Raw genomic sequence first — 13,678 nt, forward strand, 5'->3', positions numbered from 1 at the left:
ATTACATATGGAGGTGACAGATTTTAGTGGGAATAATAACACAATTTATTCATACGCACGCATAACAATCATTACTGCATGGTAATGACAAATAACTGGTTATAATACTGAGAAAACAGAAAGGCTTTGTGCACATGCGTTTCTCTAATGCTGTCCGTTGCTTGTATTCACTTGTATTTACTCCATGATGGTCAGGCCAAATGTTTTATTTGTGTTAATAAATACTTTAACGGTTTTCAGAAGAACTGGACAATTCCCCAAAAAGTGAAACATTTGCATGTGGCTTTGAGAGGACCAAATCAGTAAATCATGTCAAAGGATTCATGTGCATGTGTGCTGGCCTCTGTTGTGTTTTCAATGAATTTTTGAAGGAAACAGAGAGGGAAAACACAGCTCTTCGACCCATCGTCTGCAGGACCAACTGCAACCTGCAATACAACCTAATCTATAACACACTTAATTTCACATGCTACCGCTTATCAGAGTGCAAACCACCGTTGCATGGCAGTGATCCATTCTTTATCCCAAGACACTGCACCATTACAAAACAAGTAAAGTATTTCTCTAATTCAATTTAGTGCCTTTCTGCAAGGGATTAAAGGCAGCTGTGGAAGATGAAAAGGCAAGTTGTCTTCAACAATAAATATGTGGGAACTGCTTAAGATCAGTTAGAAGAAGCGGAGAGACCTTTTGACAGTCCTCTTTCCCAGCACGTCTGCTTCTTACCTTCAAATTAGAGGAAACCAAATTAACTTGTTGTCAAAAACTCTGACGAGTTACGTGGCCCAATAAGGTCTTGAAAAGTAACTGTGTGAACTGAAGTAAACAATTAGATAACAGTGAGACATAACAGTCACGGCTCATTTGAAGTAGAATACATATTTAATTAGAGACACACTTAATCAGACAATGGGGGAGAAAATCAAAATTGTTCTATGGACTGAATAACCAGAAGACAAAGTGTAAATGCTTTACTCAGTGTCCATCACTGATTATAATTTTAAAATGTTCACTAAAACGTACTGATGATAATCACTGCTGCTTGGCCTCCTGTTTTTTCCACCAGGTGCCACATGGTGGAGGCAAAAATCCAATGACTGGCAGTTTCATATTATTCATATTATATATTCCTATTATACCTGCGCACTATTATTACTAACCATTTTACCAGACAACTGGAACCAATTAATTAGTTGAGCGGATGTAACTCGTTAGACCAGCACTCTTCACTCTTTGTCATCCACATGTCTGCCACCCGGATATGTGATTGTATAACTACGGTATTTCCTTTTGGCTAGTTTTATCATTTCAGTAATGCTAACAGCTTTCGTAACTGGTTAAACAAACATTATTCAACCATGTTTTAATGGAGAGGAGAGTGAGTAATATCAGGTAAATACAGTGAAGCATAATAGCATGGCATGTGTTACAGATAGAGACATTTCGGAAACCTCTACACATCAATGAAAGCAACATGCCGCAAACAGTAGGCGGCTTCAGCAGGAATGTCTTTGGCATTGATCTCATTAGCATCGAGACGGAGCATCTTCAGCCTGGAGAAGTTTGACATGTCAACAGCACTGCAGAAACTGCTCATGGAGAACTCTGAAAGAGGAAAGGGGCGAGAAAATAGGTTACTCTCGTCTTGTGAGATGTGAAGTAAAAAAGGATGTCTTGATGATGTCTGTTCACCACAAGTACTTGTGGTTTGGTAACACGTGTTACCAAACCAAGCTCACTGCTACATAAACCTATGCATATTAGTCCATGCAAACTCCAAAATGTATGACTGTGTCAGAAGGGGCAGATCTTCTCTAAACTTTTCTTTAAATGGAGTCAGTCAAGAGTTATTTTCTGGAGTTTGTAAAAAAAACAAAAAAAACCCACGTTGTTTTCTATTGAGAGCCCTAGTGTGAGAATATCTGGTGTTTCGTAAAGTTTGTACCATGACTGAGAGAGAGTTCGTGGAAAATCCCTGCTTCAAGGGAATAATTTAAATATCTGGTAAACAGTTTGAAAATCTTGCTTTTGCTGTCATCTAGTGGTTGAAATTTTCACTTTGCTGCATGTGCAGCTCCGATCCCGAACATTACATACAGACTTTACATCACTCTCATTTAAAGAACGGAAAAAAAATTACATTTTAGGAAGTTGATATGCCAAATAAACATATTTGTGGATATATACATACAAGCTGGATGACCGTTTGAATGAAGTTGAGTAATATAGCTATGAAGCATACAGGTTAACTAGCACATCTCTTTATCAACCAAGCAATGGGAGAAGATTACACCACTGGAGGCATCCTGGAGCATAACAAATTGACTAGCAAACCATATTTGGACAAAGCAGAGTCCTTTTAAACGTTACATCTAAAGTATTCAAGATTTCTGTATTATCACTCGCTTTATGTGCATGCGTGGCATTGTGTGTGTCTCACTGAGTAAAACCACTAAACTACTGGAGACCTCTGAGACTTACATAAAGACAGCCTGCAACATTCAGGAAATTAGTTCTGCACTGAGGGTGTATGTAATCATATTACTCTTCTTTGCTTATTTTTAACCTTTTTGTCTTTCTGTGCCCATAAAATATCTCAAGGCATTATCTAATTTAAAGTAATAGAAGTCCTCATACCTTTAATCTTATTGCCTTGCAAGTAAAGGTTCTCCAGGTTCATACTGACAACAGGGATCTTTTCCAGTTTATTGAAGGACAGGTCAAGCTCGACCAATGTGCTGATATTGAAGACATTGGAAGGAAGTCCTTTATCAGTCAGCTTGTTATGAGCCAAGCGGACAAACTGCAGTTTGGGATACATGGTGAGAAAGTCTGCTGGAATGCTTTCTATATTATTAAATTCCAGGTATAGCTGCTGCACCCTCACAGGGAGGTTGTCAGGGATTTTCCTTAGCTTGTTTTTCCTGATATCCAGCATTGTCAGAGACTTGAACCCCTTGAACACACCTCCAACATCTTCTATGTCATTTGCTTGGAGATGAAGGGTGGTGAGGTTGGCCATCCCCTCGAATGAGCTGGTGAGGAGTTTTGATATCTTGTTGTGCCCGAGTCGCAGGTCTGTGATTGAAGTAGGCAAGTTAGGAGGCACATGTGTTAGGTCATTGTGATCCAAGAGGAGCCGATCCAAGTTCTTGAGCTTGCTGAAGACATTCTTGCCGATTTTGTCTGAGGTGAGCTTGTTGTGAAATAACACAATCCAGACCAAGTTGGTAGCGTTGTCAAACACCCCATCCTGGATGCCTGTGATCTGGTTATGCTGCAGGTAGACATACTTTATATGCGAGGGGACATAGGGAACATGCTGTAGGTTGCGGCTATGACAGTACATGGCTGTGGGGTAGGCTGAGGGGCAGTTACACTCCAGGGGGCAATCCGCATCCTCAGCCTGCAAGCCAGCGTGCCATTGCCGCCTGCGCAGGTGGGACAGCCACTGGATCTGGCTGTAGTGTTGGCCAATACCCAAATCCACTATTCCTATTGTGAGGAGGAGCACCAATGTCCGCATGATCACTCTGAAAAACCCAGGAAAAACGGGGAGAAATTATGTAGTTGAAAAGGTAATAATAAGTCCTAACAACACTGATCTTTGTGGAAAAGATTGGCAACTAACACTGACTTACGCTGCTGTATTAACTTCTGACAGATCTCATTCTTTCTGCTCCACTTTTTAAATGTAAGGTAGGTGCAGTATACCTACCAGTTGGCTGATCTGAGACGATGCTTCCTCCCTTGCTCACGCTGCCTGTGTGTTTCTCAGAATAAGTGGAAAATGTTGTCGGTATAGAGCAAATCCCCTCTCTCTGAGGCTGTAGCCCCTGTAGCCCCAGCCACTCTGTCTCATTAGTGCACATATATTTTCCACCATCTACACATCAACATATCACCTCCAGCCATGCAAATATCAATACCATGTGTGAACTAGTATGGACATCTGCTTTTTAATAGCTTTGTTTTCCTTTACTGCGTCATGCCTTATCATTAGTACAGCCATGCAGTCTGGCTTGATGTTTACTATTGTGGTGTGGTGGTCATGGAAAAAATTGGGGTGGAGGTTATGGTATGGAAATGCACTATTGCCAGCCTTGATAATTAAATTAGTGCCATTATTTCTTGGAAATACTGGAAGAGCTAAGTATAGTACAGTTTTTAAATGGCAGCATGTTTTTGTCTAATATATACTATGCAGTATGTTTCAACAAAGTATACCAAACCCTGTCATTTGTCTACTATCATTCGCCTTAAATATTTTTATTTCTTTCTCTGCCTACAAGTACTACTTTTCTCAATTACAGTATTCAAGTGGTGAAGAAAGATAACATGTGTTTTTTGCTGGCATCTGCAGACAGAAGTGCATCATTATCAGCCAGCGGATAGATTTCAGAATAGGCCTTTCCATTCATGTCCTCCGCCAAATTGGATGCAGAGTTTCAGGGATTATGTGTGTGTGTGTGTCTTTCCCAGTCTTCTTTCTAGGCCCCCTCTGAGAAAGTGAGAGACAATGTGCTGATTTAAGATGGAAGTGGTTCAACACGTAACATACCTTAACCAAACTCTTAGATGTTAGATGAAAGATGAGGGAACCTGAGGATAACAGATGGGAATCGTTCCAGGAAAGACTTGGAAGACTTTTCCCCCTTTTTTCTTAAACAACAAGACACTCTATCCCTAAAGAACTCGTTTTCTAAACTATCAAACTAAGAAGCTACATTTTCTAAGACCCAATGATCAAATAACATTATCTTAAAAGTGCATAATCAATTAAAAATGGCTATGCTTTGTCACAAATCACCTCCAGAGTAGAAATATTGGTGGAAGAAATTAAATGTTTCCAGTGGAGCCATGTCCGTGTGAAAACTTTGGCCTTGATCGATCATTGTCACACAAAGTCCAGATTTCACTTTAATCTTCTTTATACAACCCAGATTTTTAGATAGTATGAGATAAACAGCTTTGTTTTTTCTGTGTACATCTTTGAGTCCACCACAAAGAAAGTTTGAATTAAAACAGGATTTGAATAAAAACCGAAAATATTTTCTTATAATGTTTAATCCAAAACATCTGAATCAATGTTAACCATGGCTTACACTCATGAGTACGTCACACCACACAATAAATGTTCAGCAGACCCATTCTCTGCTTCGTGACCTGACAACAACAGGTAAATGTGATATTTCTTATTGTAAATGAATTTCAGTACTGAATACAAATAGTAGAAAGTAAACATGCTTATTTGAAAATTTCTGAATGAGAATTCTTAAAAGAGACAGAGAAAGAAAGAGTAGGTGAAGACCGCAGAACAGTGTTTTTAATTTTCAAGTACACATATGGACACACTAGCTTTTATACTGAGGGCAGTAAACTGTTGAATGTGGGGAAAGTTCGTGTCATTAAGTTTAATCCTAACATAAAATGCTATGGTTCTAACATGAGCATGCTACCATTCCTAACAGTTTAGAGATGCAAGCTGGTTAGCCACCATAACAGTGACTTCGCAGTTATTTTGTTAAATCGTGGCCGGTGGTGCAGTGGTTGGCATTGTTGCCTACAGCAAGATAGTTCTAGGTCTGCCTGGCTGGGGCCGTTGCCAAAAATGTGTGTTAGGTTAATTAGTTATTCTAAATTAGCTGCTGGTGTGAATATTATTGCCTGTGTCTATGTGTTAGCCCTGACTAATGACCTGTCCAGACCTGTCCAGGATCCAGACCCCCACAACCCTGAATTCAAATATTGGAAGAGGATGGATGGATGGGTCATGCAGCTTAGCTGAGTATGCATGAATTCCCTCTCATAGTCCCTTTCATTGAGTGAATATCTGCCAGTTCCTCCGATTGAGCTCTATCACAGACCTCACAAATCTAGTCCAGTGCTAAGGAGAAAACAGTCAAAATGCTTCACTTTGTTATTCAACTGAAATTCCAGTCATAAATTTCCACTGAGAATGTGATTTCACGATTTTGAGTGAAATCACAAAGCTCATCTAGACTTTTCCATCCCTGGATGCATGAAGCCTGGAAAGCTTGCTAGCAAAGGTTCCACTCTACATCAGTGCAGTTCTGGTAGTGTATTTCTCTGCAAGTTTAATCTTATAATGGTGATTAAAACAATCCTTAATCTAAGGTTTGAAAAACACTCAATCTGCTTTCCACAAACTAAGCATAGAGCTTTACATCTGACTTTAATAAAGAAATACTTTGAAGTGTTATGTCTTATTTAAAAGCTTTTAAAAACTCTTTTTTTTAATCTTTCAAGTCTTTCAGTTTCAACGTATTTACAGTAAAACTCCATTCACTGTGCATATATAAAAAAATTTTTTTAAAAAGTATAAAATCTGCATTTGGCTTCAAAATAAAAACAACAAGTTTGTTTTGTGATTTCCCACAAAACTGCAAAAATAAAACAGTAAACTATTCTCTGATGGGAAGTTGATCAAACTGGCTGAAAATTTGAACCTTATTTCTCACTGACATAACAAGGGTAATCAGAGGCAACCAACAGGCAGGAAGTGGCCCAGGGGCCATTGAATGCTGCGTCTAATTTAAGTACCTTTAATGTAAAGAAAACAGAAACAGAACATAGCAAACACTAAAACTCTAAATATTTAGAGTTTGACGTCATGGACATCGTTAAGAAAAGCTGGGGCAGAGCAAAGTTATAATTGCTTTGTCTTTTTATTGGCTCCAGTATTAGTTTTACTTCTTTTTTTTAAAATCATTTTAATGTGAATAATCTTTTTGTCAAGAGCTAAATAGATATTAATGCTGTCTGAGGTTAATTGGGTTGGTACATTTGGCCAAACTAAGGAGAACTAAAGCACATTTCTTCATTGTTTTTGTTTAGTGCACAGTGTTGTTTAAGTTGTCTTTTTTTATACATTTTTTTATTTACTCATGGTTTAATTCTTTTACAACTTGCTTTACTTTAGTTTTGGTTAAGTGCAATAACCTGGGGCAGGGGCATGTTTCCCACTGTGTTGCATTTCCTCTTCTTTTAACAACACTCTTAACAACGCTGTTGGGAACTGAGGAGAGCAACTGCTGTAGTTTCAAAAACATTCTTCGCTTGATATAAGATTCAGCTGCTCAAAAGTTTAGGGCCTACTATGTCATATTACTCATTTCATCATGCACCAAGTGTTTTTAGTGAGTGAGAAGTCTGGGTTGCAGGCATGTAAGCTAAGCACCTGGAGTCTTTTACAATGGAGCCATACTGTTGTAGTACGTGCAGAATGTGGTTTGGCATCGTTTTCCTGAAATAAGCGCAGTCTTCCTTGAAAAATATGTCAGAATACCATCACAGATGTTTGCTTTTGAAGTATCCAACATAACAATCATTCCCTGTCATCTTTAGCCTGCATAGTGCTGTATCCATGATAAAAAAAAAAATACAAAAAATCAAATTTTAATTGGTCAAACCACAGGACCGTTTTCTACTTTGCCTCATTCCATCATAAATGAGCTTGGGCCCAGAGAAGGCGCCAGCATTTCTGGATCTTGTTTATATATTTTTTTTTCTTTGCTTGGTAGAATTTTAACTTGCATTTGTGGATACTGCCACAAACTATATTTACTGGCAAAGCTTTTCAGAAGTTTATTGTGTCTGTTTTTAATGCAGAGTTCTTTCTCCTGAGGGCCTGTAGATCACGTCCATTCACAACTGGGTTTTGGCCAGGCCATATTTTGTAACAAAGTTAGTTTAAAAAGTAAAGAATTCGTGGAATTCGCTAAGAGAAATGCTATTTTAAAATTGCCTAATTATTGGCCTTTGGAGTCTTTCACAAAACTGGGAAACCCTCCCATGTTGACATTTGAAATGCTCAAAAACACTTTCTTCTCTCCCATCATATGACTGACTTGTTGCAATTAACCTAATTAGTTCCACAAGGTGTGACCTTTGAGTAATGTATTTACTGCACATTAGTGCAGTAAATACATTAACATTATGGGGAAAATCATTCACAAGTGGATACAATTACTAAAAATCAACTTTTGAATTTACTCAGAAGTTTTTTTGTTTTTTTAAATATATAATTTGGTAACCGGGCATGTGGTACAATATTAAGTAATACTATTTCATTTTTACATTTCTCACGGTTTACCAAATTCTCACGTATGCCCCCCCCCGAAAAAAAAAAAAAATTCTTGTTGTTTGTGGTGGCTTAGGATTTACTATTCATTGGGTCAGTGGCAAAATCCCCCAGCTCCTGCATCCAAGTGCCCTTGTGCAAGACACACCTCAAATATCCATCTGGGTTTATGTTTGTGCAAGAAATATTTCTGTGGGCACAATTTGCAGTGTAAAAAGCACAGTAGAGTAAAAAAGGACTAAATAAAATGCAGACTATTTATGGACAGCGCAGAACATCTGGATAAAAAATTACATTTACAAGTTCCCACAGGAGATGAGCAGACACTAGTGACATCACAGGTGGGAGTCTTCTTAGGGTTTAGAGTTAGATAACTAACCTTATTAACTTGATTCACCAATATAATGTCTCTTACCCAATTTCTGGGATCCCTTAATTGAATAAGTGATTAAAAAAAATTTAGGTTTGTGCAAGCATGAAAGAGCTGAGTGAAGAGTAAACAAGCCTTCATGCATCACATACATGACATTCTTTCAATCACACAGGAATAAATTGACACCAGATGCAAACCTAGTTGTATGCACAGAGATATCGAAGGAGTACAAGAGGAATTCCTCAATGTGCAGTGTGCAGCTGCACCTGTGAGTGAGCCACTGGAGCAACCAATAACATATATGTCAATGCAATTACCTTGATTTACTTGAAGTTTTTTCTTTACAGTTTAAAGCATTAAAAATAAAAATTCAAAAGGAAAGTATTTTTCCCTGCAAATTTTGGTGCTTTTATCCACTTTTGGATATTTTTTTAAGTTCTCTGTTGCGCTAACAACTTTTGAATTCCTCCCCTTACCAAATTTTTTAAATTGTGCTCTGGCATCAAATTCAAATTGAGAATTTTTACTTTCAATAGTTAAAAAGTTTAAAATTAAATAGGCCTTAGTGTCATTATGTGACATAAATAATGTTTTTATTTACATTTTACACAGAATCCTGAGTTGTGAAAATGGGAGTGAGGAAACATTAGCTTGCTCTGGTTATTTGTAAAGCAACATACTTACTTTACTAACCTTTTACATTTACCATCTCAATAAGACAAAAAAATTTATATAAAATACTACAAGTAAGCTGGAAGCCACTGATTTTAATACACAACATGAAAAAAACCTCAGAGGAAAAGAAATGAATTTCATAGCAAAAAAGAAAGAGCATAATGGTGATGTCAAGCATTTCTTACCATGTTCCAGCACTATTATCTTTATCTAAAGCTCTATTGTTGTTTACCTTCATCCACTACTTCCAATTTCTGCTATGGACAAAAATAATCTAGAAACATGAACAGCTTAGTTAGTACCGAATCATTAGCAGTTATTATTTTCCCATAATCAGAGAAAGTGAGCATGATTAAAGCTATATACTGTACCACCGCTAGGAAACCAAAAAATCCTTACAGTAAGAAACATTTTCTGGATGGATGCAAACTGCATTTCGTTGCCCTGTACCTGTGACATGTGCAATGACAATAAAGTTGAATTCTATTCTATTCTATTTTTTCTAGAACAGCTAATAATTTCATATATAGAGAACATAGAGTAATGTTGCATAGTAAGAGGATGAAGAATAATAATAAAGCTTACTGGATCTTTACCACAAAGCGCAGCTAATTTCAAGTTTGATCATTTCGAAGACAAAATCATAATGTTGTTACAAAAGCCCGAACGATTTTATTAAACTATTAGACTATGGACGCTTACTATGATTTAATTTTCTTAGAGTTAATGAAAGCATTTGTTTCTAACACATGTTATTTAGGTAACGGTTGAAAAACTGATTTAGCCCTGATGCTACATGGCTGTGTTTAGTTTTTCTTCTTCTTTTTAATAGTATTAGGACTGGTTGAGTCTTAATTAGTTTTAATCTTTCTCTCACTTTTTGCTGGAGTATCATCATTAACTTACAAATGCAACCAGTTAAAACACCGAGTTAAGTACAAACCATACATGAAAACATCAGCATTAAAGAAATAGTACTAAATACATACACATGAGTGCCAACACTTACCTTTACCTTCACCCAGGCATCCTGCTCCTAGACCTGAACTAGTCTGAACGTGCGTTTGAGGGACCTCCACTGACTCCTGCAGGAAACAAAATATTGAATAACTGTTCTCCAGATCTCAAAGACATCTTTTTAAAGCAGCAGTGACATAAACAGATTCAGGCTTACATTAATCCAGGGATGGTTTATGGACTCATTGATGCTAATTGTCTGGGTGGGCTCAGTTTTCATATGGCTGCAACAAGAAATAATCATCATTCAGTGTCCACATGTGTCTCCAACATCATCGTCTGTTAAAGACACAGAGCAACTCCAAATGCATGTCAGTTTTAGCTTCTACATATTATCGATTGAGGTGAACATCAGTATTGTCATATGAATATGATCTGCATTGCTTTACTTGGCTTTTTTGTTTTTTAACTGAGTCTACAGAACGGATCATGTGTTTGCACTGGAAAAAAGAAGAAGAAAAAAGTAACTCAAGTAAGTAATTCACTGAAGTACGAACTACTCGTTTAAATTTCCAGTCTGCCTTCTTCTCATATTGCTCAGGCACATCAGACCACTCATATTGCTTATTACAGACCCATCTTTGCATTCCTGTGGCAAAAAAAGGGAAACGCGTGTCTGTAAGAAGACGGGGAAAAAAATCCCTGATGACAAGATGGATCTTATTAGAAGCAACCAGAAAAGCTGCAATGCAAAGGCACGTTACTCCATAATAGCAACAATAAAATCACTAAAAATACACAAAGTGACACCCAGACACCATATTTCACAGGATATGTTGTACTCCACTGTACCAAGAAGGTCTGTAGCCACCACATACAGTTTTAATTGGACTATTATTTGGCTTGTGCTTGACATTTAATGACTGCAGCAGGAGGTCATTAAAGCAGCATATGAGGGATTTGAAGAAGTTACAAAATGTAATCTCTAATAACCACAGCAAACCCTCTAAAGACTGTTAAAGTCTTGAAGCCCTTCAGCAAAAACAGTTGACAAGAAGTCTAGCTCAAGTTTTGGGGTTTCGTTAAAAAACAAATTCAAAGTGGGAATTATTTACAAGTCATGCTGTGTCAAGAAAATAGAAGCAGCTTGTTTAATGTCATTTCACAAAACAATGCCTTGCAGCCACAAATATGTGTATAAGTGAGAATATCCTGTTGACACAGCTGTTTCTGCTTACACATTACTATGACTAATATCAAAAGGTCTAATCTCTGAGGAAGTCACTCGATTGATTGTGACATTTATCAAAACAGAAGTACATGTTCACAGCTGTAATCAGCCCACAGAGATTACTCAGGAGTGCCGACTAGATGCGTCACGGTTGGTAAAAATGTTTGATATAAGCCACACATTTGAATTTAAATCCATTTGTCCAAATGGAAAGATCCTCCAGCTCTTGTAATCATTTTCAAAATTACATGTACTTTAGTCTTACTCTCAATACGAGGGGTAAAAGATGACGCTGCCAGTTAAACCAAAAAACAGCTTGACGAGGACATCTGGTCTTTTGGAGGCCTATAGCAGGTTTTTTTGGTGGTTGAAAGAGGAAGAAACCGCAATCACGCATCTGGGTGACAGAATTCAGATAATGAGAAATAATTTAAACATACACTGCTCAATTTTTCCTAAACAAGATGCCTTTTATAAAATCATACTTTTGATGTCCTTCCATACAACAGCGGGAAATAAAGAATTGGCACACAAAAAATCATACATGCAAAACATTCGGTGAAAAACTTTTGTTTGTTTGACACTAAAGGGTCTGCAATCCGTCTTCTTCAGCGACCATTCATTGTATGTAAACTTACGCTGAGGCTACATATGTAAACAATTGAGTGTTCATTAAATGCAGATGTCTGGAAGACTTTACTTTCATAACCCTCTTCCATGTTTTTTGATATATAACCTAACCTTAACTGCGTCTTTGACATGCACAGTATAATAAATTATCATTTAAACAGCACAGCAATTCAATTAATTGTTTTTTTTATTTAATATAATAATAATAATGATTTAATATTGAAAGTTTTTCTCAACATAAGAACTGTAGTTAGAGTCCATTCATAAAAAGGGTCCTTACATATACAGCCCCATTCTGGGCCCTTGCACATCAGTGATTTCACTAAGGACACCAAACAGAGAGAAAACACTGTATTAAACTTCTGTGACAAATTGATCAGACAGTGTTGATGATGATCAGTAGTGAAGAGAGACGAGTTTCCAGCTTTCTGTCTCTTTCTGTCTCTAGCAGAAGATCCAGCAATGTCTAATAACTCACTAGTATAAAATAGGAGGGGAGCTATCAAGAGTTTATTGCACTTTTTTCACATTTGTTGACTGCAGTAATTACAGTGACTAGCTGGTTGCCCAGAGGTTGAGTACTTTTGTGATGATTTCACAGATGTCCTGGTGGGACACAACAATGACGGTCTGGCTCACACTGACTACAGTCATGCTCAAATTCACAAATACTTGCCATCTAATCTTTAAACGCAAACAGATTGCCAAGACATTGCAATCAGTCTGCGCTGTCGACATCTCGGGCCTCACCGAGAGAAATGAAAAAGGAACATGGATTATTGCAGAAATATTAAAATGAAACATCACATTCAGGAGACTTTAATGAAAAAACAGTAACTAATGTAACTCGCTTCACGGTGCACTGTTGAGTTGAAAACCTTTTACACAGTGCGAATTGCAAACTAGACAAAAAAGGATGGGCTTTCTCTAAGTAAATAATCAGATGGTTGTTTTTTAACCACAAAAGTGGCTATTACATTACAACCACAGGGAGAACATACAAACTGAACACAGCTAGGCCCCAGACAGGATTTAAACCCTGGACCTTCTTGCTGTGAGGCAACAGTGCTAACCGCAACACCACCATGGTACCTTTTGGATGATTAAGAAGATTGAGATTTCAGCTATGATTATCTTTTACTTTAGTATCTGTGTGTTAGAACATGCTGTAATTTACTGATACACTTCCTATAATAAAGGTCACCCAGGTCTTGGGTGTTTGCATGGAAGAAGCATCTGAAAGGGGGTTTTCAGTGCACCACCAGCTCTTTGCAACTGCCAAAGGTCAGCGAATACACACTTTTCTCTAGCAACTACTGATTACCACAGGATTACTGACCGCACTCTAGGCACTGTGCAACTGGGAAAAATTAGTCTCAAATGTGAATGGGATGGCTGTGTACTGTAGGCATAAGCTTTAAATTATGCTCCCTTTTCGCTGTTAACCTTCTGGCAAGTCTTCCTAAGCTAACAGGGAGGGGGGCAGGGGATCGTGTTACCTGCTCTTGGGTCCGGGGTAACTAGTGCATTGAGTGATTTTTTTGTCCACAGTGCAGAGCTGTGGCATAAGAATAATAATAACTAAACATCTCTGAGACGTAATATTAAATGATCCAAGAAATCTGCAAGCATGACAATAACAGTATAGTGTGACAACATCATATTCTGACAACAGGAAGTGACACATATGTGTCATATGTCAGAATTC

General features: G+C 37.7%; 1 protein-coding gene across 3 annotated transcripts; it reads right to left on the bottom strand.

Annotated features, from left to right (window-relative positions):
- Positions 1 to 446: 446 nt before the first annotated feature.
- fmodb (fibromodulin b) lies at positions 447 to 10,394 on the bottom strand. Of its 3 annotated transcripts, XM_025901978.1 has the most exons (5): positions 10,327 to 10,394; positions 10,162 to 10,237; positions 4,562 to 4,602; positions 2,638 to 3,533; positions 447 to 1,605 (listed from the first exon to the last, which is right to left on the bottom strand). In XM_025901978.1, exons 4-5 carry the CDS (start codon positions 3,524 to 3,526, stop codon positions 1,454 to 1,456), a joined length of 1,041 nt encoding a protein of 346 aa, XP_025757763.1. In that variant the 5' UTR covers positions 3,527 to 3,533; positions 4,562 to 4,602; positions 10,162 to 10,237; positions 10,327 to 10,394; the 3' UTR covers positions 447 to 1,453. The 3 variants fall into 3 exon arrangements, with proteins under 3 accessions (XP_025757763.1, XP_005448806.1, XP_003439055.1); XM_005448749.4 differs by lacking the exon at positions 4,562 to 4,602; XM_003439007.5 differs by lacking the exons at positions 4,562 to 4,602; positions 10,162 to 10,237; positions 10,327 to 10,394 and adding an exon at positions 3,719 to 4,555.
- Between the last annotated feature and the right edge of the window lie 3,284 nt (positions 10,395 to 13,678).

The sequence above is a fragment of the Oreochromis niloticus genome, linkage group LG20, assembly GCF_001858045.2.
Source record: "Oreochromis niloticus isolate F11D_XX linkage group LG20, O_niloticus_UMD_NMBU, whole genome shotgun sequence".
In the NCBI taxonomy this organism is placed as follows: domain Eukaryota; kingdom Metazoa; phylum Chordata; class Actinopteri; order Cichliformes; family Cichlidae; genus Oreochromis; species Oreochromis niloticus.

Coding starts and splice junctions, on each gene's coding strand:
- fmodb (XM_005448749.4), bottom strand. CDS start 3,526: ATGCGGACATTGGTGCTCCTCCTCACAATAGGAATAGTGGATTTGGGT. Junction 1,606..2,637: donor GCAAGGCAATAAGATTAAAG/GTATGAGGACTT, acceptor TTCCTCTTTCAG/AGTTCTCCATGAGCAGTTTC.